This window comes from Abramis brama (assembly GCF_963993115.1).
Source record: "Abramis brama genome assembly, chromosome: 15".
NCBI classification, from domain to species: Eukaryota; Metazoa; Chordata; class Actinopteri; order Cypriniformes; family Leuciscidae; genus Abramis; species Abramis brama.
The window spans coordinates 20,206,999-20,219,001 of record NC_139977.1 but is presented as its reverse complement, the minus strand read 5'-3'; the positions used below and the strand labels follow the sequence as shown (position 1 = coordinate 20,219,001).

The 12,003-nt window shown below is 37.3% G+C and overlaps 1 protein-coding gene across 1 annotated transcript in view; it reads right to left on the bottom strand.

Moving 5' to 3' along the window:
• Positions 1–499: 499 nt before the first annotated feature.
• The window catches only part of myo5b (myosin VB), a 52,536-nt gene continuing 41,032 nt past the window's right edge, over positions 500–12,003 (bottom strand). Inside the window, exons 28-41 of the mRNA XM_084136103.1 lie at positions 8,887–9,126; positions 8,251–8,333; positions 6,599–6,676; positions 6,187–6,385; positions 5,570–5,663; positions 5,354–5,485; positions 5,125–5,276; positions 4,786–4,875; positions 3,894–4,044; positions 3,508–3,802; positions 3,234–3,408; positions 3,050–3,130; positions 1,974–2,120; positions 500–1,327 (exon numbers count right to left, since the gene is read on the bottom strand). Coding sequence (XP_083992229.1) covers positions 1,316–1,327; positions 1,974–2,120; positions 3,050–3,130; positions 3,234–3,408; positions 3,508–3,802; positions 3,894–4,044; positions 4,786–4,875; positions 5,125–5,276; positions 5,354–5,485; positions 5,570–5,663; positions 6,187–6,385; positions 6,599–6,676; positions 8,251–8,333; positions 8,887–9,126 — 1,929 coding nt within the window. The 3' untranslated portion in view covers positions 500–1,315. The remainder of the gene's footprint in view (positions 1,328–1,973; positions 2,121–3,049; positions 3,131–3,233; positions 3,409–3,507; positions 3,803–3,893; positions 4,045–4,785; positions 4,876–5,124; positions 5,277–5,353; positions 5,486–5,569; positions 5,664–6,186; positions 6,386–6,598; positions 6,677–8,250; positions 8,334–8,886; positions 9,127–12,003) is intronic.

Sequence of the window (12,003 nt, the reverse complement as noted above, 5' to 3'; positions counted from 1 at the left end):
TGATATGTACAAGTCCTATTAGTTATAACTGATGGTTTAAACTGAATGTGTTATATCAAGTGTGATGTTGTGGAGCATACAAATGAAGCCACTATATTCGATAAACTGGTTAATGCGACAGCAGTGGCGTGAACTTTAATGTGTGAGTTCCGTGTTAGAAAATAGCATGCATGGTGCAGTAAGTGTGAAACAAAAAGAAATTGTACTTTCTGTTGGGGTGTCACTGAAAAAAAGACAGATATTATATACAAAATATGTACATAATTTCAAACTCAAATGTATCAGGAGTTTAAATGAACAGGAATTATGATAAAGACGTAATTTTGGAGAGCTCTATTCTGACTCGACTTGTGCTCCAGATAAGTTAGCATTGTTAAAACTGTTAAAACAAAAATTAAAACTGTTCCATGAAAAGTAATTATGGTTAATGTGAAATTTATAGTCAGAAAAAATATCCAATCTATTTAAAAAATAATAATAATACAAGAATACCAATACAAAAATTTACAGTCCTTACTTTATTGGCACTGAAAGAACTATTTAACTCCAGAAAATTACATCCAGAAAGTGATACACAATACATGATTATTTGACAGTTTTGTATAAATGTTGAAACCTAGAGCTAAAAGATGATCACTTTTAAACAAAGTACAGTTTCCTGCATTTACATGATGCACTATTCCTTACATAGAACAGCCCATTCGGTTGGCAAAATTGTAAGAGAATGTATAAAATAGTTTTTTCCTTAACTTTTAAAGTAAACAGTGAATGGTTATTGCTATTTAATTGCACATAATCATTTAAAGAGCTGTGCAAATGTATCAAGTAAATTGTGACAATTGCTTTCATGAAGTAACCTGGTAGTTTTGAGAATGTCTTTTCTGTACACCGAACAACTTATCCCAGTCTATATGACGCCTCCTGAGATGTTTCATCATACTTGCACATGCCCTCCAGCACATTCTAGATCCCACCAACAAACAACAATCACAGAAATATTTATTTCAATAGAATATTAAACATCCCAGCTCAAACTCCTCTCATTGTCCTCATCTTCGTTTTCTCTGCTCCACGTACTTCAACTTGTCAATGTCACTTTCTCAAGATCAGCACCGTTCGTTGATGCTGTGACATAACCAATTCAGGGCTCCAAGTCTCTGCAACTGATTCTTCAAAACATGGAGAAGAAAAAAGCTTTAAAAGTCCCTATTCGTAGAGACTAATCCAGATTGGTCACTGGCAACAGCCACTGCAATGCAGAGAATTCCTGCTTCTTTCTGTAAGAGGTTGTGGGGATGAATCTTGGCAGCTGATTTTAAAAGTTCTCCTAGAAAAAAAAATGAGACTGTGGGTTTGCTTCATTGGGTGTTTAAAGGTTTAGCCCATGTTTCTGAGATGAGACTGTGCTCCAGCACAAGCAAGGGAAATAACAGACACTTTTACATTACAAACACAAATAAATCAGTGCATACTAATACAGATACTCAAGTGCAGACACGCACATCTTGCAGTAGTGTTTCATGTCAGTAGCCCAAAACCCTCTTACTTTCATTTAGATTAAACTTAATCATTATTAGTCAAATAACTAATCATTATTATTAAGAATTAGTCAGTCAAAGACAAACACATCCCAATCCAAATATAGTGTTTTAACTTTCTTCAAACAATAGTCTTGCTTGTATTAATCGGGAGCCCAGAAAAAAATGGGTTGAATGTTATAGAAGGAAATTCAAAAGGCAGACAGCTTATTTATACCACTCATCAATGGGACTCACTGAAACCGCATCTCAACACCACAGTTAGTCGGTCAGGGAGACTGTAAGTCTTGTTAAATGCCGATACAGTAAATCCCACACATTTGGTTGTTAGTTTATGGGTTAGCAGATCTGCGACGTGGCCCGCTCTCATTTCTGCAGGCCGCAGGTCTGACTCGATAGAGCTCAGAGTGAGACGGAGAGATTGAGATGTCAGACCCGCGTGAGGAAGTCCAGGCTGAGGGAGGCAGGGATGTGTATGGCTTCCAGAGTGAGCGCTGAAGGAGTGTAAGGGAAGAGCACAGGGAAGGTGTACTTTGTGTCAATCAGCAGTTGGTTGATTTCTATTCGATCTTGGAGGCGATTCTGCAGAAGAAAATAAGAATATTAATTAGACTTGCTCATAAAGAAGTCAATAATAAATTATAAAACAATAATAATTTATTATACAAGCTTTAAAATGCTTGTACTGTACGTGTATGTGAAAAAAAATTATTCTGATGAATGATCAAATGCACTTGTTAAAAAAAAAAGCCTGTCTAGAGGAGGTATAAATGTAAACAGGCTGTCTTTAGTTAATGTGCAGAGGAATAAAAAATAAAATAAAATAAATGAAATAATGAAATATATGCTAAAATATATGATCTCTACAGACTTTGTAGCATAAACAGTAACAGATGTGCAACGATCTATCTAAAAACACAAAGTCAATCAAACAAAATGTTTAACAGTTTGGGGTCAGTACGATTTTTTTTTTTAAGAAAAAAAAAAAATATATATATTATTCAGTAAGGATGCATTAAATTGATCAAAATGAAAGTAAAGACATTTATTATGTTGCAAAAGATTTCTATTTCAAATAAATGCTGCTTTTTTAACATTGAACTTTCAGGATTCAAAGATCACATGAAAATAATAAATAAATAAAAATATTAAAAAAAAATAATTTCAGGGGACATGAAATGTATGAAACGTATGGAGAATAAGGCAGACGTGACTTTTAACGATAAAACAAAAACATCTATGTCCATAGTACAAAGACAGCATCGCAACCAATCATGCATGTCATTGGTCATGGAAATACTCAATTAAAACAGAAAATTAAAATAGTTTTTAGAACTTTAATAATATTTCTATAATTTATATATTAAATTAAACATAAATATACCTTACTATTAATTAAACATTTAATTTTTTAATATTAAACTTTTTAAGTAGGAGTGTGTTTGGTAGGATATTATTTTTGCTGTGGTTATGAACTACTGAAATTTGCAAGTGTGTGTACATAGTTTTACCTGTATGTCTCTTATGAAGGACACAGTGACTCGTTCCTCAAACTCATTGAGTGGCGTGTACAAGTTCAGAATCTTCACAATCTGAGGTGAAGTAAATGCAAAATTAAGACCATGAAAAGTCAATAAAAAGATAAAAAAATCCAGTAAACAAATGTTAAATGCTAAATGAATGTTAAATGTCTACCTGCTGTAAGCTGAGGGCGGAACAGAGCGAACAAATGGCCTCTGCGTCTTGGGAGGTCTTCTTCTTCACCTGCAGCAGCTGGGCGGCCTGGATAACAGGCTCCATGGTGGTTATAGTTCCACCATGGTGCAGATTCTTACCTCTCACCCATTCCTCCAACTGACTGATGTTGTACCTGAAACAATACCAATGGACGAGATGGCCGTTACACTCATTAGACGTTCCTGAAGATATAACCAGGCCACGGATTTGCCTGAAAGCATCAAATGTGTACCTGAGCTGCATGCCGGTACTCCAGGAGCAGACGTCTTTGCGCAGCAGCAGGTTGTTGAGGGTCACTGCATTGATGGAGTAGAAGAGTTGGCGAACCATCTGCTGGCCGATCTCAGGGTCCAGGCCGTGGTCCGCCATGGTGGTGTAAAACTGTCCCAGCTGCCTGATCAGAGCCTGCAGCGTGTAGCCCGCCGGACCTCCACTCTCACAGTCCATACTAGAGGAGCGGTTCCTGTAGCCCATGGGCTTCACTCCGGCCAGGCTGGGGATGCTCTCGCTCTCAAGCATGGCAGATACTACCAAAACCAAACACACAAATATGTACTCCTTATGATATATCAGAATCTGCAAATCATTTCCATTTTTAACGTGTCTCTATGTACCCACCAATCATGGGTTGCATGATGTTCTCCGCCACTCTGATGAGCTGCTGATAGATCTGGATGGAAAGGTCACTCAGAACCTGCCGATACTCCGCAAGGTCAAAGTTCTTCAGGCAGTGCTCGTTCTGCTTGGGACTGTTCTGTGTCATAAACGCCTATGACAGGAAGCAACAGCATAATCAAACCAAAGATTAGTAGGCGGGGTCACCTGGGGCTTTAAAACCAGACTTTTGATGGCAGAATATGTGGCTATATATGTTAAAATGTGGTAAATGGATCTAGCTCTTATTTGCAGCTGAAATCTTCATCGGACGATGCACCGAATATGCACCGAAATGAAAATTCTGGGACGAAACCAAAAATTCTGGATGCACTTGGCCGAAAACCGAAGTCGAAAATGCTTTTTAAAAATTACTTTTCTTGATTTAAATTAGCTTTTTTTTTTAGGGTAGCGTCATTTAACCAGCGTTGCCCAGCACGGCTATATACCACACCACGTTACAGCACAGTAGGGCTATTGAAAACAGAAACAAGTATACTACTTCTGTACATAGAAATTTCATGTCAGCACGTTATTTGAGCGAAATTTACTTTTCCAATGAACATGAGCGGTACATGAGTGGAGCGTTCGTAAGGTCTATGAGCAACTAAGCGAAGCGCACGTGCATATAGCGGAATATTGAGCGGAGCGTCAAACTGCGCAGTGATAGCAGCTAGAGCGTGAGTGAAACCTGAGCGCTGAACACTGAAGGGCGGGGTGGCATATATTTTTGGGCTTTCAGCCAAAAAACGAAAATACCATTTTCAGCTGAAAATTATCAGCAGCCAAAATTTCGGTGCATCCCTAAAAATATCCAATGAACATACATGCAAGGAAAAAGACTGTGACATCTCACCTCGTCCCCGCTGTACTGCTTCAGACAGTGCAGGAGTCGACTGGTATTCGCCAGCCAGAAGGAGGTCATCTCAAAGTCATCGTTGTTTTTCTGGAGAATGAATAAAAACAGGGATGATGGACAACCTATCATTATGAGCTTATACACTACCATTTATACTTATAAACTCACCAAGCCTGCATTTCTTTGATCAGAAACACAGTTATTGTGTGCCACTTTTGATCAATTTAATGCACCCTTGCTGAATAAAAGTATTAATTTCATTAAAAAAATCTTACTGACCCCAAACTTTTAGACGGTAGTGGGAGTGTGTTGATGTGGAGTGTGCAATATACATACCTTCAGGATCTTTTTAATGGCATTGATGGTTGCAGTAAGGAGCGAATGAACTTTCTGGTCGTCGTTGATGTAGTCGGCATGACGAATGCACATGAAAAGGATGTAGGCGGGGAGGCAGGGGACAGTGGCCGACACGGCATTGGGCTTCATGTCTAAAGACAAGACCTGTGTATTAATTACAACCATAGAACCTCGACATTCAAACGTGCCTGCATGCAACCACACATACCAGTAATCAAAGTCTTGACCAGCAAGGCCTCATCTTCTTTGTAGTACTCCAGCATGCCTTCAAAGTCCTTTTCTTTCCTTTGTACAGTGACCTGACGAGTCAGCTCTGGTCTGCTCCTAGTGGCCTGAGAAACTATAGAAAGAATAACAGCACATCAGCACAAGGCTCTACTAAAAGTTAAATGTTAAACACGGAGACCAAAGGTAAACATTTAACCTTCCAGCTCTTGCACTTTCTTCATATAGATCCTCAACTGCTTCTTCAACTTCTTCTCGTTCTTCTCCAACTTCTCAACAAGTTCCTTTAGATCCTGGAGAACAACCACACCGTCATCTTGAGTGAGCCAATAGTGTTGGATGCAATGATACTTTACTGCCCTTTTAGAATTAGTGGCTAGTAGTTTGAGGGCTCATTGAAAAATAATTGTCAATAATTGAAAAAAATATATATACACACACACACACACACATATATATATACATACATACACACATACATACACACATATACACACACACATATACAGTATGTATATTATTAAAACAAGTGGATTTTTTTTAAATCAATTTAACATTTTTCAGAAGCAAAACTGATTGTGTAAAATTAAAACATTTTAGAGGTTGTCGTCTTGTATTATTTATATTGTTTTAGCATAAATCTAACATTACTTAGAGGTTTATGCCTAAAACAAGACCATCAATTGGCCAATAAAGTATGAAAAATACATTTCAAGTCTAAATATATTATCTGAAAACAAGTGTATACTATTTTAAGGAGTCTAGATAATTTTATGACAAAAATGATTTTCGCTGCTTTTTTAGATGAGCCCTCACCAGGTTTTCGTTGGTGAGGCGTGTGATTTCCTGCTGCACGCTGAACTCCACCAGAGCTTCAGGAGAAAGCGTGGAGAAGTGGTTCAGCATGTCCTGCTTCTTCTCCAGATTGTCCTTCAGCAGTTCGACCTGCGTGTGGAGAGCCTCTAACTCATCCTTGTGCTGTCGAGACTGTGTCTGCAGCTGGGCCTCCAGCAGCCTGAACACATTCAAACATGACACACTATGGTATAAGTGGGTGTAAACAGTGTACATACTTCACTCTCTAACAGTTAGCCCTCAAAACATTTCACAAAAATCTATATATGCCAAATGATCTTTTACTGATTGAAAAACATTGACATATACAGAGACCTCGAAACAGAAAAGCCAGTTAAAGCTGAAGGGAAATCAAAGAAAATTAAAGCACAACCTGGCAACTTGCTTTAGACCCTGGTATGCCAGACCAAGCTCCCCATCTTCATTCAAATAACCCCAGTCTTGTGCTTTACTGGTGTTCGAGTAACGGAGAGCCAAAGAGACAGAGAAGCGGCAGCAGACAGAGAGGAGGGAAAGGCAGAAGAGAAGAATGACAAGATGGCAGGGCCAGTTAGTTTAGCAAAGCAAGGCATGGCAGGTCATGGCATTAGTCTGTGAAGACGTCAAGCATGAGGGCACATCTGAATTATCTGCAAGTATAGAGGTCATGTAGCTGTTATGACTTGGATTATTTCTCATTTCTGTTTTTTAGGTGAGCTGCCTGCCCAAGCAATATTTGTAAGGAGATGTGTCAATCTCAGGAAATGAGAAATAGAGAAAGGTAGGAAAAACACATGAATGAGAAATCAGAGCCCAGTCCTGAGACCACAAAGGACGAAAACGTATTCTTTCACATGTAATCAGCACCTCATCCAAAATCTGTCGCTCTCCGACTCATATTGTTTCAAAAGACCACTTTAAAATTGTAACAGCGAGAAAAGTCAGAGCAACCTGGGTGAATACTGAACAGATTTCAGGGTCAGGTTTAAGGATACACTGGTCAAAGACAAAAAGATAAAAAGCCAGAGATGAAAATTTAAATAGACTGTACTAAGGCACCTTTTTTGAACACTCCTACATAGTCTCCAAAATGAACCCTCAGTAAGTGCCAAATGGGCTTCAGTGAGTAAAAAAAAGAAAAAAAAAGGTACTTGCTAGCTGGTCAGTAACTTAAGGAATTGCTACATAATAATTTGTTTAAATGTAACTGTAAGAACAATAGTGTGACGCTCACTGATCTGTCATACAAAAAAAAAAAATGAAAACATGCAAAAACAAGAGAGAAACAACTAAATATTAATAAATTATTATGTTGTAGTCAATGTATTCTTTTTCCTCTGTGCTTTTGGTTTCTCTATGCATTTTTTTTTTGCATTGTAAAATAAAACATGTTGTTTTTGCAAATTGCCAAATCATTTTGTCAGAGAAATACCTTAATCAAGTTAGTTTTGTTCTTTCCTTCTTAAAATATTTCAAAAATATTAAATATTTTCCTCATATTTTGATGGTTTAATTGAACTTGTAGGCTCGTTAAAAACAAATATCCTCTCCGGACTTTATACCAAGAAATAATTGTTGTAATCACTAAATAATTGCTTGGTTATGTTTATAAAGCTCACCTGAATTTGTTAGATCATTAGACATGATGCTGTAGTGCAACAAAATATAATAATATATATATATTTTTTACTGTTTTGCATGAAAATAATGCAAAATAAAGTTTTGTGGCATAAAAATGTCTCCAACTCAACATGAGCCAGTGGTGGCCTATAAATTTGACAGAAAAATTTCAGGTATCTTTTACATTTTTAGCTTTGAGACTGTGACAGCACGTGATGATTGGTGATTGGCTCACCCGTAAACTAAGGTATACTGCTGAAAATGAAATTAGACAGCATGAAGAGCTGAATCAGAGAGCTGCTCTGGATCTTGCAAACGGTCAATACCACTGAATTCCATCTTCATTAAAAAAAAGACAAATGAGTATGTGGAGGAGAGCTGGTGCCACTTTAAAAGCTTTTCATTTTGCAGATTGGACTGCCTTACTTCTTTGAATCAGGCGCATTCACAATGTCCTCCGCGTCCACGGGCTTCTTGTTGTTGGTCCATTCTGATACATCATTGGAATTCTGTATGGATGAAACAAAGATATCAATAGGGAACAACGAGTGAATGTTTATATGTCTGATGTGGGACATTTTTATACATTTCAGCAACTCAATCTTATGGACAGGAAAAATATATCTGTGTGGGAAAAATATAACAGTGAGAGCAAGATAGAGAGCTTTCTTTCCGAGCGTAATCAATACTGACTCTGATTCGCCCACCTCAGCAGATTCAGACAGGCAGGTGGATATAAAGCCACTTTCACTAGCAGTGCAGGTTTTGCAAAGCTCAGACAAACTATCACTATTACACTCAACATCCGTTGAATTTAAATTACTCTGAGCTCCATCAAAGCCCATTATATGCCATCTATCCCATGCAATGTCTCTATGTCTGATTGCTCCACTGGAGACTGATGGAATACTAATGGATTAGAAAGTCTAATATGACAATGACAGACTAAAATAGCTTAATTTGGTAAGACAACAGCTGTAAAAAATGGATTAGAAGCCCTCAAAGGTCAAATTTATAAAATGCGTACGTCGACTGATGTGTGGGTAATGTTTTCAGACTCACAATGTGGTTTATGTTCTCTGACTGTCTCGTGGAGTTCACAATTTGGGTCTTAAGCATAAGGACCTCCTCCTTGCGCACATCCAGCTCCTCATTGGCCGCTTTGAGTTGATTGAGCAGCAGGTTGTAGCCCTCTTGAAGCTCATTGGACGAGTTGTTCTCGGAGGCCCTGTCGGCCACCGCTTTCCTCAACTCGTTCAGGTCATTCTTCAATTTCTTATTCTCCGTTTCGAGCTCTTGCCGCTGTAAGCAGAACAAATTTTAAAAAGAGAGTCTGAAAGAGTGTAAAAAGTCTATTTTTTACCACTTAAAGGATGATTTTTTTATTCAAATCTATCAAAAGTGACCCGAGGCAAAAAGTTGTAAATAAACCAGAACGTATGTGTTTGTGTGAGAGAAAGAAACTTTGAAACAGAAAGAGATGGTAAAAATACAAAAATCAAGCAATTGTATCCAGGTTAACCGAACGCCTGTAGCTAAAGCTTTGATGTTTGAGCCCGGCAGAACAAGAACCATCAGCAATTATTATATAAGCTTACAGTGCAATGTTGGGGCGCTTTAAGAAAACAAACAAATCAGTTATGTAATTCTACTGCCTAGAGCTTCACTTGAGCTCAGCTGCACAGCCACCCAGCTTTAGCCCCACCAAAAATTTGCTTAGCACTGGCGCATCCCCCCTAATGATTATCCTGTTTTTACTCTCAGTGTAACTTTCATTAAAAATCATAATTAAATAAATAAATAATTATATATCATTAAAAACCTAAAAAAGGGGGGTAATATTGTAAATGTGCCTACGATGGTTTTAACAAGTCAGTTGCGCGCGCATTAGCGATTAGTGATCATGCTGCTCATCAACAACGATCATATTGGAGAGCTATTAAATATGAAGAAACCGCCTATAGGCTATATGTCTATGGGACTCGACAAGTTATAAGTATTATGCCTGTGTAGGGACTAATTACATGCTTGATTAGTGATATTAATGTGTACTTTATTTTTGCTATAAGTACATTAGAAGTTTACGAGTGTCTTCGATAACAAATGCACATTAATAAACAAATATTACTTAGCTATACTTTGTACTATATACTATTGTTTACTATAATGTATTTTGAAAGTATACTTCAATGCATTGTTACAATGATAATTTTCAGCAGTTAAAAATATACATTTTAAGTAAAGTGCAAATAAACAGAATTTTCACTTCAAGAATATTTTTCTAAAATATATTGTTTAGAAAATATACTGAAGTACAATTATTTTAAAGTGTGTTAAAAGTTGTATTGTGAAAATAGGTAAAAGCATAATGCTAATATACTTTTAATACATTTAAAGATCCATTACACCATTTTTTGTTAGTATATTTGCAATGTACTATTTAAAAAGGGAATATATTTAAAATGCAATAAAGTATACTTTATTTTCATTAGGGATTGTTTATTCTTAGCACCCCCTTTGAACTGTTAAGCCCCCCCCATAGCACCCCCAAGAAAAAAATCCTGGAACCGCCATTGCAGCCACCAGATCAACATTTGGCTCTGGTGTTTGCATTCTTGTACTTTGTTCTCTGGTCAGAGTCAAACCTTTTAAACTGAGCATACTGTTGGGTTTCAACACACCCATGTGCTCAGATAAATAACTGATCTTCAGATATGACCTAAGGGCTACAGACCTTCCTATGAATAGACACCATATTTAATTTTATGTCAGTGAAAACTAAGCTATAAAGGATGTATAGAATATACAGGAAAGACAAATAGATCTGACAAAAAAACTTTAGCACACAAAGGAGCAAAATTTGAGTTTTGACTGTCCAAGTGTGTGTTATATGTATATGTATATGTGTATATGTACAGTACTGTGCAAAAGTCTTAGGCATGTTAATTACACCGGACAGCGGATTATCAGCAAACTGCCAAGATAACTGCTAGCTGGCTACTCAAAATAAACTAGCAATCTATTCAGTCAGCATATTTGTGTTTGATCTGTGTGAATTACAGAAATATAAGACTTGCTAGACCTACTTTTGTAATGTAAATGCTAAATGTCCTAATACCTGTTGATACTACAACAATGCAAAGTATATGCTCTTAACCTATGCAGTTTTTCACATATCATGTAAGACTCAATTTCTCTATTTCTTTGCACAAAACTCTCCAGAAAGTGCCATTTAATGGCTTATTTAAAAAAAAAAAAAAAAATCTATGTTTGTATATACATACATACTGTGGTAGATTTTTAATAGATAAAATAGTAAACTGTATATTAAACTAACCATGTTTCTAACATCTAACGTTACTTCTCTTTTTAGACCTAACATAATAACACTTTGAAACACAATGTACTAAAACGTTCTGTCCTGTGTTTTTGGATGTTGTATTTTTGCCATACCCCTTTGACTTTGGTTGTGTGAGTGTATAAATAACACATTTGGGAATTGAAACTAGACAGATCTAGTGATTAACAATGAAGTAATCATTAAAACAAAGTTTGCTTTACCTGGTAACAGAAGGGTTTGTCTATGAAAACCAATCAAATTGTGGGGAAATTATGTAATGAAGTATGACATTTTTGCCATACCTCCTTATTCTATAAAAACTGTTGTATTCTTTTAGTTGGTGGGATTCTCAATGGAATTTGTCTGAGATCCTCCAGCCTTGCTTCTTGGGGGAGATTCTCTGAGAACTGCTCGAGAGATCCTCCGGCCGTGATTAAAGCATTTAAAGGACATTTGCTAAGGTCTGTTTGTCAATTATTCCTGCGCAGGAAGAAAGCTAGTTAGGGAAGCAAGTTAGTTAGGTAGACTTAGAACTGAAAGGGATCGTCGATTGGAGACGGCCCAGGGAGATCGTCGTTTGGAGACGGCCCTGGTATTTATTAAGCGTCGACTGGAGACGTTAGGGATCGTCGATTGGAGACGGCCCCGGTAGACTTAGGTACTTAGTTAAGTTTAGGGAAAAATCTACGACAATTTGGCGGGCCATCCAGGAATCCTCGGAATCTCCCTCTGTCGGGGGGACGAACGAGGAACCACGTTGTCTTCACTCTGCCAGACTGCAGAACCCTGTTCGACAGAGGGACTATTCCAGACAGGCTAAAAGGACTTAAAGTATTAAG